Source organism: Sciurus vulgaris, assembly GCF_902686455.1.
Source record: "Sciurus vulgaris genome assembly, chromosome: 8".
NCBI lineage: Eukaryota > Metazoa > Chordata > Mammalia > Rodentia > Sciuridae > Sciurus > Sciurus vulgaris.
In genome coordinates, this window is record NC_136468.1 from 122,098,090 (window position 1) to 122,117,047 (window position 18,958).

The 18,958-nt window shown below is 52.1% G+C and overlaps 2 protein-coding genes across 9 annotated transcripts in view; both read right to left on the bottom strand.

Moving 5' to 3' along the window:
• Nucleotides 1-1,478: 1,478 nt before the first annotated feature.
• Nucleotides 1,479-14,458, bottom strand: SUSD2 (sushi domain containing 2). Of its 4 annotated transcripts, none has more exons than XM_079151955.1 (15): nucleotides 14,255-14,458; nucleotides 12,573-12,795; nucleotides 12,240-12,391; nucleotides 11,571-11,738; nucleotides 10,848-11,022; nucleotides 10,525-10,726; nucleotides 10,262-10,347; nucleotides 9,908-10,176; nucleotides 9,679-9,822; nucleotides 9,425-9,583; nucleotides 8,217-8,465; nucleotides 7,782-8,054; nucleotides 7,476-7,652; nucleotides 7,292-7,391; nucleotides 1,479-7,156 (listed from the first exon to the last, which is right to left on the bottom strand). In XM_079151955.1, the coding sequence occupies exons 1-15, from the start codon at nucleotides 14,328-14,330 to the stop codon at nucleotides 7,132-7,134; spliced, it is 2,478 nt and encodes an 825-aa protein (XP_079008081.1). In that variant the 5' UTR covers nucleotides 14,331-14,458; the 3' UTR covers nucleotides 1,479-7,131. The 4 variants fall into 4 exon arrangements, with proteins under 4 accessions (XP_079008081.1, XP_079008083.1, XP_079008082.1 ...); XM_079151957.1 differs by having other exon boundaries at nucleotides 7,276-7,391; XM_079151956.1 differs by having other exon boundaries at nucleotides 12,573-12,780; nucleotides 14,255-14,457.
• A 2,854-nt stretch (nucleotides 14,459-17,312) lies between these two features.
• Nucleotides 17,313-18,958, bottom strand: part of CABIN1 (calcineurin binding protein 1) — a 145,279-nt gene continuing 143,633 nt past the window's right edge. For all 5 annotated transcript variants that reach the window (XM_079151857.1, XM_079151854.1, XM_079151856.1 and 2 more), the window contains 2 exons: nucleotides 18,194-18,420; nucleotides 17,313-17,970 (listed from right to left, as the gene is read on the bottom strand). In XM_079151857.1, coding sequence (XP_079007983.1) covers nucleotides 17,827-17,970; nucleotides 18,194-18,420 — 371 coding nt within the window. In that variant the 3' untranslated portion in view covers nucleotides 17,313-17,826. The remainder of the gene's footprint in view (nucleotides 17,971-18,193; nucleotides 18,421-18,958) is intronic.

Here is an 18,958-nt window from a genome sequence, read left to right on the forward strand (position 1 = left end):
TCATGCAATGGGAAGATTAACTCCAAGCGGAAGAAACTGAAAGTCAAACACCCGGAACCCAGGAGAACTTTGTCCCAGGCTATGGTCTGTTCTTTGGATCCATTCGTGTCTCCTAAAAATCATTAACTAAACTTGCCTATGGCGACACCCCCTTCCCTCTATGAACCAGGGCGTGTAAGCGTCTGTGGCTTTAGGATCTTGGGTATACCACTTTGCTCTGGTGCTCCCGGTGCAGGGTGAAAGTGCGTGTCTTTTCTCCTGTTCACCCATCCTCAGTTTGTTTTTGTGGCCTCAATCACCTAAACTGCAGAGGGAAGGAGATCCAGCAATCCCACTTCTTGGTATTCCCCTTCCCCCCGACAAAAAAATGAGAACAGGGTCTTAAGTACCTACACACTCCTCTTTATAGCAACGTTATTTACAACACTGGAAGCAACCCAAGTGTCTATCAACAGGTGAATCAGGAAAATGTAATGTGTAAATACAATGGACTATCATGCAGCCTTAAAAGGAAGCAAATTTGAATGGGCCATTTCATGTCTCGAGGACATTATTCTGTATGAGTGAGATTCCGCATGAATCCACTTGTGAGGAATTTACATTACTCAAATTGATAGGGACAGAAACTAGAAGGGGGGTTATCAGGGCTTGGGGGAGGGAGCAATGGGGAGTTATTGATTAATGGGTATTGAGTTTCAGTTCTGCAACTGAAGTAGGGAGGAGTTCTAGAAATTGGTTGCACAAGGATGTCAATACACTTAACAGGACCTGGAAATAGTAAAAATGGTAAATTTTATCTAATCAGGTTTTACCATGATTAAAACTCTGCTCTTAGTTTCAAAAGATTAACAATAACATTTATATAGGTAGTGACAGCTTCAAGGTAGCTCAGCATAAATCCAACAAAAGATGTGCAATACTTTATGAAAAAATTTATAAAACTTTACTGGAGGGCACTGAAGAAGAGTTCAGTGAGCTAAATGGATGGAGACCTGTACCTGGGCGACCTGCTGACCCTGTGGTATGGGAACATGAGGTTGTGGCAACACAGACAGGTCGAGAAAGCACATCCTCAGTGCCAACGTGAAGCTGCAGGTTGTGAGCACCCTGCCTTGTATATAGAACTTGCCTAGGAGCACATACAGCAGCACTGTTACAAATGTGGGCCAGGTACCCCCAAAGAAAACACTACCTAAAATGTGTATACTTCCCACGTATTTCAGGACAGTGGTTATGCCTTAGTGGGGGTGAGGGACATTGGAGGGATCGTGGGAGAAGAGATGGTGCTATGGTTTGGATCTAAAATGTTCCCCAAAGGTGTTCACGGCTTGGTCAAGGATGGCACTATTGGGAGGTGGTGGGACCTTTGAGAGGTGTGACTTAATAGGAGATCTTTAGGTCACTGGGGACATGCCACTGAATGACATTGTGGAATCCTGACCTGGTCCTCTTTCTCTTTTTGCTTTTTTGGTCCTCTTTCTCTTTTCTTTTTTTGAGATGCGTAGTTTTGTTGTACTAAGCTGTGTTGTGCTGCTTCATGACAGGCCCAAAGCAGCAGGACCACCTGACCATGGACTGAAACCTCCAAGACTGTGAGATGAAATCAACCTTTTCTCTGTGTAAGTTAGTTATCTTGGGTATTTCATTATAGTGACAGAAAGCTGATTAAAACAGAGTATTTGGTTTATGTCTATAGAACTTCATTTGTTTCAGGAAAAGAAGGCAGAAACAAAAAAGTTAAAATATTGATCATATTAAATCTGGATGTTAGATAAAAAAATACATTCTGCTGTCATGCATAACTAATAAGAACAAATAAAAACAATAAAAAAAAAAGACAGGCGATAAAAGAAAACTGGGTACAACTCAATGATAGAGAGTGTGTGCTAAGCATGTGTAAGGTTGTTGGTTCCATTCCCAATGGGCACCTTCCTCCCCCACAAAAGTAAAAGATGTCACGTTTGTATCAGTTAGGATTTCATCAGTGAAGGAGGTCCTATGACTGTGGAAGCTGCTGAGCTAGCTCTTTAAGTCTGTCCTCTTTGATCTAACGTTGGAGCTTAAGATTCATTCTGCTGGGAGTCAGGAAGGAAGGATGGATATAAAGTGGGGTGGGACTCCAGAGCTAGCTAGAATCACAAGCCTGGCTGGCACCCATGAGGATGGACTGAAGCCCACAACCCTTCTTGTTACCATGGGTGATGAAGGTTTCCTGCAGTAGCTGGGACCCTTCACTGAATGCCTAGCCCAGGAGACAGTGCTGCTGAAGGCTAATAGAGGGCAAGGCAGAGCAGTTGTAGGCCTGGCCTCTGCTGATTCAGAAGATCAGCTTCAAAGACAGTGAGCTCCAGAAACGACTGCTGCTTCTCTCTTCTGTCCATCAAATCTTGCACAGGAATCTCTCTTGTGACTATCCTAACCAGAAACATGCAAGGAAGGGAAATCTTGGAAGTGGTGTGCAGCCTAGCCAAGTTGACACAACCCTTACGTTTTTCATCCGTCTAGCAAAAAGAAAAAAAAAATAGGAGCTCCATACACCAATGACAGAGGCAGGTGGGGTGAAGATCCAGGCTCTCTGGTAGGTTGGTGGTAGATATCAACATGGGGGCCAACTTGAGGAGGAAAATATATATGCCGATTAACCAGCCAATCTGCTCTATGGATTTCTCCTCTGGGTAAAACTAAACATTCACAAAGTACAATGGTGTTTGAAGAAGTGAAAAAATTAGCACAATTGAAATGCCCAACTGGGTTGTGGGATGTGGTGGTGAATGCCTGTAATCCCAGCGAATGGGGAGGCTGAGGCAGGAAGATCACAAGTTTGAGGCCAGCCTTAGCAACTTAGGCTGTCTCAAAGTAAAAAATAAAAAGGGTGTATGAAAGTGGTAGAGGCCTTGGGGTCAATTTGCACTACCACAATCAAACAATCAATCACATAAAAAATAAAAAAGCCTAACTAGGGTCTAGTTCAATAAATTCTTAACTAGTTTAAATTGTTCTAGCTTTATATACACAGTATTTATTTTAATACTAGTGAAAACCAGAAGGGCAGTTTTTCCTACCTCTGTTTCTGGTGAATTGTTAGAGGGACCCACTGATGCAACAAAACTACTCCTTGGGCTGGGGACATGGCTCAGTGGGCAGAGTGCTTGCCTCACATGCACAAGGCCCTGGGTTCAATCTCTAGCACCACAAAAAAAAAAAGAAAAAAAAAAACCAAAAAAAACCAAAAAACCTATCCCCTATGCCCCACATTCCAACAACATATCCTGGTTGAATCATAAGTTTATTTCTTGTTTCCAGAGCAGTATAAGATGATTGGATGTGTGAGTGTGTGTATGAGTGTGTATATGTAGGTCCTCTTCCATGCTGGGGACCTAGGAGGGACCCAGGTTGACATGGCTTCCAAAGTCATTCTTGCAAAGGCAGGAGCAGGAGAAAGAGCCTGGGAGATTTTTTATGGACCTGAATTGGAAAAGTCTCCTAAATCCTCAGCTCACATGGCCCTGGCTAGACCCAATTACATGACCACCCTGAGCTGCAAGGGAGGCTGGGAAATATATCTACTGTGCAACTGGAAGATGGGTCTAAGTGATGTGGGCTGAGCTGCTAGCAGATAGCTGTTCAACTTCACTTCCCTAACTGGTTTTCATCCTTAGAGACTTAGCTGAAGCTAGACTCCTCCAAGAAGCCCCACTGACTCCCTACTCCCACGACATCCTAAACTGACCATTCCCCGCTCCTCAGGCAGATTTAGACCTGAGGATAGGCCCCCAGGGAGTCCAGCAGAGGTTTGGCCCAACCCAGAAACTCAACTACCATGGGTTTTTTTTCTTTGCAGTGCTGGGGATGGAGCCCAGGACCTTATACACGCTAGGCAAGCACTCTCCCATTGAGCTATATCCCCAGTCTAGGGTTTTTGAAAGGAACTGACTGACCTGGCAGAAGTGGAGGGGACAGTTCCTGTACTTGGTGGAAGTCCTCCTCACCCTCTGTTGTTCTCAATTGTGCTCAGCCAATGGGAAGCCCTATTGAAAGACTGGAGGGCAGGAGGAGACAAGTAGGTGCTTCTTTCTGCTTCAGTTGATGGGGGAGTCTGTGGCAGGATTGATGCCCTTGTGACTCTGGCCAGGCTGAGCCAACAGGACTGCATAGTTCCTGCTTCTGTGTGGACCTGGGCCTGGCTCCAGGAGCATATCCCTCACTTTAATTCCTCTGCCCAGGGGTGGTGCCGGGATCCTGTGGGTACTTCACTAGCAATTATTTGATCCCCTGGCTCTCCCATCATCTCTTTCCAAGTCCTTGGATTACCATCTCCCCTAACCTTATTCAAGGGGTGCATAGTGTGCCACAGGGCTCTGACTTGGATGATCCATCAGTCCAACCTGTGGTGGGCCATTCACAAATCTCCCTCTGTTGTCCGTCCAGCAAGCTCTGTGGCTGCTGTTTTAGAGACCACCTCCCCAAGGTAGAGGTCCCTGCCTTTGATGTCTCTAGAGGATCTGTGCTTGTTCTGGTAACTTCCACTTTTGCAAGGGCCCAACAGTACCTCTATCTCCTTTGGGACCCTGGGAAAGCCCCTGTCAGGTGGTGGGGCTTCCCAGCCTGGCCTGCCCCTGGCAATGGGAATGTCTGGGGCTAAGGTCACAGCCAGGGTGCCCTTTTCTCCTGCTGGGGAGGGGAGATGTGGAGACAGATCTAGGGCCTGTCCTGGAGGAAGATAGTTTGGACAGAGGAGACTGAAGTGATCTGTGCTTTACTCAGAAGTCTAAATGCCATGGCATAGCAGCAGAGACATCTTGACTGGCCTCCTATCCCACTCACTGCTCTTCAGATACAACTACCAATCTCTCCCTCTGAGCCTTTAGTTAGGCTGTTTCTTTACCTGGACTAGCCTCTCTAATCGGAGCTCTGAGAATATGTCTTTTTTGAGAGGGCCTGTCCATGTTGCCAGTCTGGCCCCAAACTCCTGGACTTAAGCAATTCTTCTGCCGCAGTCTCCCAAGTAGCTAGGACTACAGGTGTGTGTCACCACAACCTGTCTTTTACCCTGTCTGAGACACCCACTGCTAGACTGAGTCATGAAGTTGCCCCTGTCCTCCTGGGCTCCTTGAACTGCCTTGACCAGGAAACCAACCTCTCATTGACTGAGGCAGCTAGCCTGGTCTGGCTTGGCACAGGAATGTACTGGGGACTCGGGCAATGGGGAGATGAGACTACCTCATCTGTACAGAGGAAAGTACCAGCTCAATGTCCAAGGGGCAGGGAGCACCACCCCGCCCCAAGCTACCAGTCCAGTCTAAGAACAAGGCAAGGAGGGATTTGGGAAGACAGAACACTGACCTCATTGTTCCTGTAGTTTCTTGGATGACCCTTCATTCTTCCAACCCCTGCCAGCTGTTTCCTTATACATGTTCCATCATGATCTTCCTCCAGGAAGTCCTCCAGATGGGAACTGCTCCTGCCTCTCAGCTCCTCTATTTCTGGCCTGGACCCTTTACTAAGTGCAAGGCTCAGTGAGTGGGAGTCCTGAACTCTTGACTCCAGTGTCAGTTAGACACCCTTGGGCAGCCTGTACAATCTTTCCTGAGACTGAGAGTTAACCCGTGGTCCTCCCAGGTAGGGGGATATGAAGGCATCACAAATCCCCATTACAGCTGTGATCAAACCCTCTGGCAGCAGCAGATTGTCAAGCTTCCCCCAACACACTGTTTCTACCCTCTGCTGCCTCCATGTGGCCATTCCTAGAACTGCAGGCTATAATGACACCTCTACTCTTCCCCACCCAAGGGACTTCACCTATGGGTATCCCAAGCCCCACCCTCTCCTATACTTTCTCCATCTAAGATCTAAGATGCAAATCTGCCTAACCCTCATTCAGCGACCTATCCACAAAAGAGGACTTTGGGCTCTATTTTCCTCCAGCTGGCTCCAGGTTTGTGCTTCCATGGTGTTCTGCCACTCTTAGTCCCAGAGGGGCAGGTAAGGAACTGCTCAGGTGGGCAGCAGTAGTATGTCTGTATCTAGCTTCTGGACATTCTTGAGTGAAGGAAGGTGAATCACTCACTTGAGGACTTAGGCATGGTCCTACCAATTACTGCCCAGGCAAGGAGAAGCCTCTTGTAGTGCAATGTCATGATTAGGGGCCAGGGTAGGCTTGACAGCTTGCTGCGGAGCGTACATCTCTTCTCAGGGAACACCAGGGCAGGGCATGCTGGGAGAGCATGAGCATGGACAGGCTGGATCTGCCCCTTCCCGTTTTCCAAGTAACCAGCGTGGCTCTTCATTTCCTACCCCACAAGGTGGTCACTATTCTGGAACCTATTTTACACATTAGAAAAGGCTGTGGAGACCTGTCCCAAGTGACTCAGAAGTGGATGAAGCAGACAGTACTCAGACCCTGGTGCTGTTGGTAGGTGACTTCACAGGATGACCATGGAGCCCTCCAGAATTAAGGTACAGCATAAGCAACAGGACAGCAGGGAAGGAATACAGAGAGTTTGTTTTCTCCTTGTACAGACAGTGGTGGGGAGTATTCCTGAGCAACATTCCAGAATAGGTAGAAATATAAGCCTGAAGTGCAGAGAGGTCTCTTCCCTACTGGGGAACTTCTCTTCCCAGGGGGCACTGAGGTCTCTCATTACCCCGGGGTTGAGTCCACCTGAGTTCTCAGGCTGGGCCCGGGGTCTAGGAACCAAGACAGCTTGGCCCTGAGGCCCCCACAGGGGGTGGGGGCAGTAGATCACAGTCTACCAGGGGTCATGGCCACTGGCATCAGGTTATGGGGAGTGAGTTTCTGATGTAGAAATATTAGGGCTTGGGGCACAGGCACTAGCATTCCAGGACATGAGGTCTCAGTTCTTAGGAATTAGAACTGTGAGTAGTAGGGGAACAAAACAAGGGGTTGATGACCGGGATTTAGAATTCCTAACACCTCCATCTGAGATGACAGACTAGGTACCTGGTCTTAGGTCCACAGGTGTTAAAGGCCCAGGTATCAAGTGTCCAATCCTAGGGGTTTCAGAATCACAGGACTGGTGACTATATTATTGGGAGTCCAGGGCTTTCTCCTGGGAGTCTGGGTCTTGGCCCTAATGTGACCCTGTGTTGCTGGCCAAGCATGCTCCACTCTCAAGGCTGCAAGCTCCACATGTTCCTGCAACAGAGATGAGGTTGGACCAGTCACAATTGTCCCACTGGCTGCCCCAGGGTCCCAAGAAAGCCCAAGAGGGGCACAGGTAGGGGCCTCAACCACAGGTGGGTGGGGCTCTCAACCTGGGTGGGGTCTCACATGTTGCCCTTCCTTCGAAGCAGCACATAGATGATAGCAATCAGTAGTACCACTGCCAGTCCTCCAAAGATGATGCTCAGCAGCACCGTGTAGCTCCGTCCTGATGAGTGGGCCAGAGTGGTGAGCGTAGTTTAGGGCATGTGGGCATGCAGGGTCGGAGGGTACACAGGAGGTATATCCTCACCTAACTGGCACTCTGGAGTGGGTGTAGACCAGGTTCCGTCTGCCTGGCAGGTGCTGGTCTCTGCCCCAGCCAAGCTGAAGCCGCTGTCACAATGGAAGTGCACAGTGGAGCCCACCAAGTACCTGAGGCCCTCCTTGTGCCCATTGGAGGGGGGAGCCAGCCAGCCACAGGATACCACTGGAATGGGGCAGAACATAGACCACAGGTCTGAGTCACTGGTCACAGCATGCAGTTGGCCAACCCTAGAGGCCCACCTAGTTCAAGGTGGCTACTGGCTTGCCCAGGCCTCCCCGCCCCTCCCCTCACCAGGCTGCAGGTCCCGTATGCGCTGCTGGTGCAGTTGGTGGGCAATCAGTGTGGCATTGCCCACACTCAGGTTCCCAGTGGCTGCCACATCGAAGTTGCAGAAATGGTCATTCCCACACAGTTTGGCTGCCTCATCTGCCTGGCTCGGGCTGAGAGTGGTCTTGTCAGGGAAGAGGGGCTCAAAGGTGGGGTCATGCTTGGGTTGGTACAGGAAGTTATGAATCAAAAACCAGGAGTCATACGTGAACAGGGAAGAGGTGTTGTGTACTGCCCCTGCAAAGACAGGTGGTATGCCTGGGTGGTTATGGCTCTGAGTAATGGTCAAGGGTCTGATGTCCCCACAATTCACAGATCCCACCTGTGTCATGCTCCAATCCACTACCCCCCACTCCAGCTCTGCTCATTCTGCCCAGTGTATTCCATGGGGCCACTTACAGTCAGCCCCAAACTGGAACAGCTCCTGGGCACTGGCATTCGGGGGCAGGACCTGCCCACTGCGTAGGGTGAAGTCATCGGTGGGATCATTATTAAGTGTCCCAAGGAGGCCATGGGTGTGGGTTAGGAACTTATCAGGTAGCAGGATGTCCACACTCAAGAAAGGGCCCTGTTTGCTGACCTCCAGGCCGGCCCCCGATGACAACATGATGGATACCTTGTCCTCAGCAACCATTGACAGGAACAAGCCTAGGCACAGTTGGAGATGAGCTAGGTCACCCCTATGGTCCCTGTGCCCTGTCCTCACCCCCACCACAACACAAGAATTGGGTGGGGGCACCTGCAGAGAAAGAGGAGGGCATTCCCAGGGCTGACCTGTTGACTATGATGTTCTACCATCTCCAGCCCACACTTGCACCTGGGCCCCAGATGGACCCAAATTGCCCAGTTCCTGCAGAGAATGTGGGGGCTGTTTCTGAATGGGACTTGCAGCAGTGTCACCTGCCTCTGCCTTCTCCAGGGGTTTGGCACAATCATCCCTTCTATCCCCACTGGGAACTATTTCGTTTGTGTAGCCCCTGAGGTAAGGGAATGGTGGTGGCAAGGGAATGCTACACTGAAGCTGAACCCTTGAGTGCACTCTAAGCTGTGCCCTGAACTCTGGAGGCATGGCTTTCTTGCAGTGGCCTTCCTTCCTTCCTCTTTTCTTTTTCCCTTTCCCTTCCCTCCTTTCCTTCCTTTGGATTAAACCCAGAGGTGCTCTGTCACTGAGCTAATTCTCCATCTCTTTTTATTTTGAGAGCCTCTGCCTTCTGAATAGCTACTCCATTGCACCCAGCTTGCATGACTTTTGATGATGGAATGAGTGACCACAGTAAAGTAGTAGAGCCATGCAGGCCAGCAGTGAGTCCTGACATGCTGGACCCTGGATTCCTTTGAGTCATGGGGAGGCCCCATCCCATACTTCTGACCTCTCAGGACTCTGAGCAGACCCCATGTGTATGACATGGGCATCTTCATAGGTGTCAAGACGTGAGACCAGACCTTAGGCTAGCCCTTGCTACCTCTGGCCTAATATAGCCATGGGCAGGGGCACAGATTCATCCACCCAGCTGTGCTTTGCTGGGCCCATCTCCAAGCCCCAAAGGCCTGAAGGCTACCCTCAGCCTCTAGGCAGATCACTGACCTTGTCTAGCCATGCCACTCACCCTTCAGGTCCATCCAGCTCTGCTCAGCAAAGCTGAGAACCTCCTGATTCAGCAGAACCTCCAGGACCCCAGACCTGTTGGCCAGCCGCACCTCTACCACATCTGAGTCACCCTCCTGGACAGCCATTGCAGTCAGCCCTGTGCCGCGGGCCTGTGAGCCTGGGGTAAAAGGTGCAGAACGGTGTCACCTTGGCTCCTACTTCCCACCCCAGATGACCCAGCATCACTGAGAACCTGTGGAACCCTGGACTCACCATTGGTCATTGTCCCAGGCTGAGCCCGTGCCTGCACTCTCAGGTCTGTCACCACCGCCTCTAGCAGCACATACTCGCCACGCCCATTGAATGTGAGGTTGGTGCCATCAAATGTGACAAAATGAGGATCCCCGAAGATGGAGGCTGGGGCAAGAGCAGATTAGACAGGTTGCCCAGCACTTGGCCCTGCCCAGCCCTCCCTGGGGCTAATGCTCAGGCTGGCACCTACCCAGGTGTGGGGGCCGGTAATTGCGGCAGTCACTGGAGGGCCGCCGCTGCATGTAGCGGGAGCACTCGGGAGCCCAGAGGCAGCAGTAATAGAAGCTGATGACATCATAGAGCCAGTGAGACATGCTGGGCACCCGGGGTGGTGTGCGGTACGGAGGTGCACCCCAGTCATGGCCACGGTCAGGGGTGCTGCCACTGGTGGAGTCAGCCGTTAGGAGCTGTGTGCCAGCTGCCGTGTAGCAACACTGCTGGCCTGAGGCGTACTGGGGACTGGTAGAGGAAGGCAAGTCAGAACCACTGCCAGGAGCCTGTTCCCCACTCCTGCCCTGTCCCCATCCCTGGTCCAGTGGCTTACCTGGCTTGCACAGAGCGTACACAGTGCACAGCTCCGGGGTGGTAGGTGCAAATGCTGCCATGCTCAATGTCACAGCCATAGTCCGTCTGCAGAGTAGCCAGTGGCTGTCACCTGGGTTCTGTATCCTCTCCCTCCTTGGGAACCAAACTCAAGGGGACCCTCTGACCCCCAACCTCGCCTCCTAGGGGTGTCTTGAGTGGGGAGGTTAGCCCTGCCTATCCCCCAACTCCCTCTCCCAGGCCCTAATGGGTTCAGGGGCTCACAAAGAAGCGGCCAGAGTCAGCTCGGGCTTGGGCCAGGGTGCAGGGGCAGTCAGGTAGCTCCTTCAGGAAGTTGGGCAGCTGGTCCTCCAGTTCCTCCCAGGCCAGACACTGTGCCCGGGCCCAAGCCACAGAGTCTGCCCGGAAGTCATCACCCAAGTGCCAGGCCAGAGCATGATCATTGGTCCAGAGTGCCAGCACATCCCTAAGATGGTGACGATGCAGTCACTAAGGGCCAGGCCATGCCTGGCCTGGGGTTTCCCAAGCAAGCACAATGGTCTATAGTTGGATTCCCCCACCCCCATTCCCTGTCCTGAGGCCCTTACTTTTCCCCTGGATAGTTTTTGCTGTCAGTGATCCGCAGTGCACCCACTTTCCATCTCTGATAGTTGGGAGATGCAGATTTTGGAGCGAAAGTGAAGAAGCCAGAGTTGGGAATGTTTGTGGCCAGGGTGTACAGGTATGACCACTCTGCCGTCCAATTCTCTGAGTATGGCTTTCCTGAGGGGAGAGAAATTCTTGGTCAGCCCTAGGACTCCTCTGAAGACCCTGGGGGCAGGAGAGGAACCTGGCCCCAATCTCTAGCACTGAACAGCCTGACAGATGGATAGAAGAGCAATGGATGAACAGATGGTCCTCATTGGAGGGCCTGCTGGAGTGTCAGGGACCCTGGCTTTGATGCTCCATATCCTCCATTTCTGGGTTGCTGTCCCTGCATCATACCAAGCTCAGAAAGGAAGGATCAGAGTCAGCTTCTCTGTCTCTAGCATAAGCCTCCTATCCAAAGGCCAGGGCATCCAAACCTTCTTCTGGGCCTGGGGCCCGAACAGTCAGTCACCCCCTCACCATGCCCTCTGCCTCACTCAATCTGATGGAAGTTACTGCTATTTTTCTTCCACATATGAATGTTTCTTGCTCCTGATCCCCCAAACCTGCCGGGAATTCCCTTTCTTTCTCTTCCACTTGCAAGACCCCACTCCCACACGTAGGACACCCATTTCTGGGAGCCCAAAGCTCAAATGTCTCCACCAGTCCTGGGCCAGCCTCACCTGTCTCCTCATAGCCCCACAGCTCGATGGTGACAGCCTGCATGGGCAGTGCCGAGTTGTTCCAGATGAGACTGAGGTTACCTGTGGTGCCTGGGGTGCCGTAGTATTGCCAGCGGGTCTCATTCACCAGCTGGCTCTTCTCTGTCTCTGACACTTTGTAGGGGTGCACTGTGCAGAGGTAGGTAAGGGGTGAATGAAGGCCTGGGGCCTAGGTGGTTCAGGGAAGGAGGCCCTGGGGCTCTAGGTTTGTGGAGAACTCTCAAAGATAAAATACTGAAGCAGATGGCTGACTTGTCTCCCCCAATGCCTCATGGAAAAAAAAGGATACCAAGGCTTAGAGAAATGGGGGCCTGGCCTGGCCTGGCCTGGCTAAGCCGTGTGGCAGGCACTGGTCTACCTTGCTGGGGACCCTCTGCAGCCCCATTCCCTCTTGGGTTGGGACTCCTGTCTAGATGCCAGGGAATGGGGTAATGAGCTAGGGGAACTCTTGTCCAAGGGACTGGTTCAGCCAGAGTGGCAGGTGGGTGGATCAAGTCTCGGTGTGCATAGATTAGCACTGGGGAAAGTCCCTATGGGCTAGGGATGTGTGGGGGTGGGAACTAGGACCCACAGAGGGGTGTGCCATCTGGGGCCCACAGCCTGGACTGACTGGGTGGAGTGAGGGCTCACCAGCCAGCCAGGTGCCTGCATAAGGGAAGGAGCGACCATTGTCCATCGAGATGTTGAAGGGGATGCGGCCACTCTCATAGAGCAAGGGCGATATGCAGTGTACTTGCCGCAAGGAGTCCACATGGCCAAGGGTCTGGATGCTCTCCTTAAACCTGTGGAAACAAGAGCTAGTAGAAGCAGCTGTGCCAGTGTGAGCTGACAGACTCAAAGTCCCAAGTTCCCCAACCTCCTCAGGAAACACAGTCCAATCAACTGTCCCTGTGCCCTCCTGCCTGTTCTTAGTCCCAGGGCTCCACCCAGCCAACCAGGGGTTGGATGTATGGGGCCTCCCACCTGCAGATCACACCATCTGTGGAGTTGAACCACTTGAGATGCTGAACCACAAAGTCCTTGCCACCCATCATGGAACCTGAGGAAGGTGAGATCTCCAGGCAGAAATTCTGGAAGTCGAAGCAGCAGGTGCCAAGGCCCGAGCAGGTTGGGTGGCAGGAGCAGGGCCCATTCCGGTCCCCACAGCGCAGGGAGCAGCTATCCTGGGCAACTGGAAAAGAGAACCCTGAGCACCTGGTCAAGGTGCATGTTGGGCTTGCTGCTCTAAGCACAGGGTCTGTCTCTATTTTCCCGAGTCAGAGGGAAGCATTCTCAGGCCCTCCCTGGTCACCATGTGGACAAAATGGAAAGCCATGAGTTCCATGGGGCTAGGGTCAACCTCAGCATAGATAATCCAGTGGGAGTGACTAGAAAATAGTGAGATAAAGAAAAATGCTTCAGACATTCAAACTTATAGGGTCAGAATACCTCTTAGGGATCCCCTGGCTCTCAGACTAAGTCCTTATAGCTCACAGGACAAGGGTTCTTGGAGGGCCACAGTTGCCTGAGCCCTGGGCATGGGGACCTCTTTTGGCTCTCAGATGTGTCTGTGGACAGTATGCTATGCTGGGGCCCCACAGCCTGGAGGACACCTCTTGCTTGCTTAGGCTGGGGTCTGGTCACATGGCCACAGTCAAGATCTGGGAGGGACTGGTGCCTGGACTGAGCTTGACCCATCTTACTTTCCCAGGGGGCAACAATAAAACTCCAAGGAGAGCCCCAACTTCAGGGAAGAAGGCCAGGGGTGCTTCCTTCCTCTTGGGGAACAGGAGGGACATTTTTAGTAGGGAACCAAGGAGTACGGAGAAAGTAGTCACAGGGAGCTGTGGAGGTCACACCCAAGCCTTCTGCTGTGGATAATGGGGACCTGAGGCAGGGTAAAGACTCGTGTGGGGTGCAAGTACCCAAGCTAGAATCACATATCTCACCTGGCCCTATGCCATCCCCTGCAACCAAATGAGGCCAGTCAAGGGCCAGGCCTGGGTCTGAGCCATCACAGTGTCCCCACTTCACTTAAGTGCAGTGCCTGGCATTCAAGAGTGGCAATAAATATTTATTGGCCAAAGATGTGATGTCTTAAGTGGTGTGGGGAAGAGGCTTCTATATGCCCATATGATAAAAATGGCAAAACGGCAGAAGGGTGGTGACATTTCCCTGCAAAATGGAAGGTAGAGTGGGTGGAGGACTGTGGGTGGGCGATGTCCCTCTCAGGCTGGGGCCAGACAGGGTCTTAACTCTGGAGTTCAGGCCTTCTGCTAGACTTTCTTGGGTTTAGTCTAACCCTGATGAGGACTGACAATCCTGCCTAGAGCTGGGTAGGGAGTTGGGGGCTCCCCATACATGATCACACTCTTCACTGGGATTTGGGGTACAGGTCAAAGGCTCCGCTGGTCTCCCCTACCTCTCTCCTGGGCAGCCATGGCCTCCTGTCTCTCAGTGGGCATAGGACAGTCTCAGTCCAGACTTCCTTCTCATCCCTGCCGTTCTCTCAACCCTGGGGCCTCAGAATTTCTTCCCACCACTCACTGTATAGCCACAGATGGCCTGACAGATGGACAGAGGCCAAGCCCAGAAAGATGTCTTCCCCAAGCCTGGCTGATTAGGCAGATGGATAGACAGGGGGACATAAGGAGGTGGGGACGTACCTGCTGTGGACCTGGGCCCTGGGCCGGGGACTGTCACCAGCAGCAGCAGGACCCAGGGCAGGAGGGCAAACTTCATGGTGAGGTCTGTGTTTGTAGTCAGCAGCAGCAGCAGCAGCAGCAGCAGCAGCAGCAGTGCAGTGGATCAGAGGCGGCAGGAGGCACTTACTCCTTGCTGGCCTGGCCCCGCCTGCCTGCCCTAAGCTTAGCACCGCCCCTCCCCTCCCTACCCCACCCCCACTCCCTTCCCACCCCACCTATTCCCTTCTCAAAGTCCACAGGTGCCTGAGTAGAACAGCAGAGCCCAACCTGCTCCGTTAGCACATTCCTGGCCCACTAGCAAAGGATATGGGAGAGGGAAGAAACCCAGCCCTGGGACGCTGTGGGAGGGATATGGGACTGGAGCCTTCAGCTGCAGGATCTTTGGCACGTGATGAGCCGGATGTCTAGAGGCTGCAGCTCAGACCCTGGGTCCCAGCCCAGTACTACGTACAGGGCCTGAAGGGTGGGGCTTCTGAAGGGGATGGGATACTGCAGGATGGGTGAATCTGGGCTGTGCTTGAGATTGGCAGGATTTCAGCCCCTGTGCCCTCTGGACAGATTTCACATCCTTAGTTCTTAGTTTCCCGCTGGGAGGTGTTGCTAATTCCTCCTCAAAGTTTGGTAGGGTGAGCAAGCAGATTCTAGCCAGGGCCTGCCCCCGGCAGGCATATGTTTGGTGTGTGGGTAATCGGAGGGCGAGGGTGGGAGCTGTCAGGTCAGTCCTAAGTTGATCTTTGGCCAGAGGCAGCTCTGGGAGGATTCCTGTTGGAGGGAGGAAGGGGATGGGAGGGGAGTTCCCTGAGAGTGAAACAGGCCCATTCGCAAGCTTCTGTGATCCTCCACCCTGGGCAGGGGAGCCCACAGGTGCACAGCCTGCTCAACTACACCCACCCCTGAGCTGTCATTCATTAGAGTTTGCATAATCTCTTTAGGATTCTCCTCCCCAACCTTTGTGCAGATGAAGAAGCCAAGGGTCAAATGGCAGGGGCCAAATCAGGCCCCATGTGGCTTCTGGAAGCCCATGCAATCAGGGTAAGCTGAATGCCAGGTTTGGGACTTTTCAGGGTTTGCCACCTTGGCTGGATGTCAGGACAGGCCTCCTGTACCCCAGCTGCAGCTTTTCAAGGTGTCAAAAGGGGACATCTGCTAACTTTGCAGCTGGTCTTGAAGAACATGAGCTGAGGCCATCTGGGCTGTGACCTGCTTTGGCCTGGGGCCCTGCCAGCCCATTGTTCTCCTTTCTCACTTAGGTCTGCCCCAAACCACTTGGTGGTCATCCATCTGCTCCTCCCTTGGGCCCAGTTCCATAGAGACTGGCTTCTATTCTAACAGTGGTCCATTTAATGCTTCAAATATAGCCTTTGCTGCTCTGCCACTGCAACTTATTTTTAAAATGGATGTTTCTCTTTCTCTCTCCGTGCACCTCCCTAACTTCCCCAGCCCCACCCTACCCCCAAATCTCAGGGGAAACAGGATTACCTTTGTTCCACATTTTAGGCAAATTTATCTGTCCTTGAGCACATACCCACCTTACAAACAGAATAATCTAGACTTTGGGATGGCACCAGGAGATCTCAGAAATGACTATCCCAATTACCAAGAGAATTACAACTCCACAGAAAACATGTGGAATGCAGCCTTTAAATCACCTCTTTAAAAGACCCCTGTTCCTGCTGATGTCACAGCCTCTGGGACAGCCTCCTGTGTTTCTCCTTGCTAGCAAAGCAGTAAACCTTTTTTCCTTTTTCTCAAAACTGTCCTCTTTACTAGATTGGCACTGGGGACAAGAAGGAAGTTTTCAGCAACACTACTGAAACTGTCAAAGGAAGCTTGTGGTTGGGGGAGTTGGAACAAGGCAGAGTTGCTCCTGGGGAAGCCCTGCTCCCACTCTATATCTGTGAAGCAGAGACACATTTGGTGAGAAGTCTTTAAGACCCTCACCTCCCAGAGGGGATAAAGCCCCATAATGCATAGGGTTGCTGAGCACTTAGGGTACCTCCCTGAGTGGTGCCCTGCATTTGAATACTTAAATACTGTGCCAGGAAGCAGCTTATAACCCAGCCTGGGCCCAGGACCAAGGGTACTTCCATCCACATGGGCGAGGGCTAGCTTGAGGAACTGCTGGCCCAGCTTTCTCGTCTCTCCAGATGGCCGATCTAGCCAGGATCTACCCTGGGCTGCCACATCACTAATTCCAAATGGCCTGGGCTGGGGATCTAGAATAGTGCCCAGGTCCTGGTCCCTTTCCTCCTGGGCACAGGCATCAAGCAGCAAGGAGGTGCCCCATCTTCATCCTGGGCAGAAAATCTCCATTTTGACCCAAAATTGGGGGACAGATGGGCCCCTGAGGAGCAGAGAGGGAATGACAGTTGTAAAGGGCAAGTATGAGCCTTTGGAAATGGCATCCTCTAAAGAGATGGGTTTGGAGCCTGGGGGGCAGGGTCAGTATCATGTTTTTTTTTTTTTTTTTCTTTTTAGGTACCAGGGATTGAACTCAGGGGCACTGAGCCACATCCCTAACTCTATTTTGTATTTATTTACAGACAGGGTCTCATAGAATTGCTTAGTGCCTTGCTTTTGCTGAGGCTGGCTTTGAATTCCCAATCCTCCTGCCTCAGCCTCCCGAGCTGCTGGAATTATAGGCATGTGCCACTGTGCCCCGCCATGGGCTTGTTTAATACTGTTGTCACCTTAAAATTCTTAATTTTTGAACAAGAATTTCATATGTCTATCTTGTGCTGGCCCCACAACTTATGTGGCAGGTTCTGTGGGGGTGGGAAGTATGACACCTGCCTACCCCCATTATTTCATTGCTAGTTCCTCTGGCACCCATGCCCCTTGAGGCCCAGCTCCAGCCTTGCCTAGAGGGGTCTGCTATATTTTCCCATACTCTACACTCTCTAGACTCTTCGGGTGCCCAAAGGCTAGGCCCTTCCCTGGAGGAGGAAAAGTTTCAGAAACTGGGATGGCAATCTTCTGAAGTCTGGGGCCTCCAACCCCACTAGGAGAACAAAGTGGGTAAAGACCATTGTTCCATCTTTATTAGAAAAGAAACCAAACCAAAACAAAACAAAACAAAATAAAAAACAAAAACAAAAAAAAAAAAGGTGTGGGGCAAGCCTGGTCCCAGGCTCCATTGGGATCTAGGCAGGGCCAAGTTTGTCCTGGGGTCAGGTTGTAGATATGGCCTGCTGGGCTGGGTGTGAGCATGTTTACAAAGTCAACATTTCATAGAAAGTGATGCTGGTCCTATTACACAGACATGACCAATCCATCCTCATAGGGCTTGACCAATCCATCCTTACAGGGCTAAGCTGGGCCTCTTCCTCCTCTGGGCCCCCACACTGTGGGTGTGGACAGCCCAATCTGTGGACAGCAAAACTGCTGTGAAGACAGGGCTGGTAGGCCTGGGAGAATGTATGAGAAATAGTATTCACTTAGGACCCTGGCCTTGTTCAGGGTCTGGACCAAAGGGGCATTCCAGGCTTATCCTGTCCCCTGGGGTGTGGTTGTGGGGCTCCTGCAGGCCCTCCTCAGATGTCCATGTAGTCATCATCCTCATCTGTCTCGCTCTCTAGTGAAGATTCCTGGCTGGATGTCTCCAGAACTTCCAGGGCTGGCTGACACAGGTTCTCCTTCCTCACATTGGCAGCCGACTGGGCAGATAGGATGGCTGACTGCAGATAGGGCAGGGCACTGGTCAAGGATACCTGGCCTACTCCAGGCTTCTTGACTCTATCCAAGCCCCTCTCCTCCACACCCGCTCCCCCAACCTGGTAACCCAAGTCACTGTTCCAGGCTCCCCAGTTGCCCAAGCCCCTGCCCTAGGACCCCCAATAACCCAAGCCCCCACCCCAGGCTCCCTGTAATTGGTGCCCTTTGCCCAGTACTTGTGGTCACCTTTAGCTTCTGTTTGGTCTCCTCCGAGATGCTGCCTTTGGGGGAGAGCAGGGTCGGGGTGGGTGGTGTGACGGTGATCTCAGGGGGAAACTTGGTGGTGGCCGAGGGGATCACCAGCTTTGGCATGTTGGGCAGGAGGCGGGACTTGGCCCGGGTGGGCTCGGTCTTGCTTGGATGGCCCTCGGGTGGCTGAGTATTCCCACTGCTGGGAACCTTGGAGGTGGCAGCTGTGGAGGGAGACCTCGGGGGCTGAGCTTTGCTAGAAGCCTCCTGAGTCTGCCTGTCCCTCCCCTGCTCAGGATTCAGGTTCCCCACTAGAAGATAGAGATGACCTGAGTCTCTTCCTTGTTATATCAGATAGTGGGTGCATTCTCTTGGTTCCCTGGTCCTAGGCTTGCATGTAATTCTGCTTGTACTGGCTGTTAGGCCCCCAGGCCTCCACCCTGGTCAACTGCTCACCTTAGACCCACAGGGACTAAACTCTGGCTCTGGACCTGGGGTACTGGGACGGTGACTCTGATCCAAGAGCACCATGAACTTGGAAGTTCAGGACCTGGGACACAGGAGCCTCCCTAAGACTTCCCAGGGATTCCATGGCCCTCCCAGACATCACACTTACATGAAATGTTACATCCCCCAAACCATTCTAGGACACAAGTCCTATTGGTGTCCATATCTCAGGGAAGACACTGAGGCCCAGAGATAGTTACTCAGCCGGGTGTGGTCACTGAGCCAGTCCTAGTATATCCACTTCCCTTATACTCC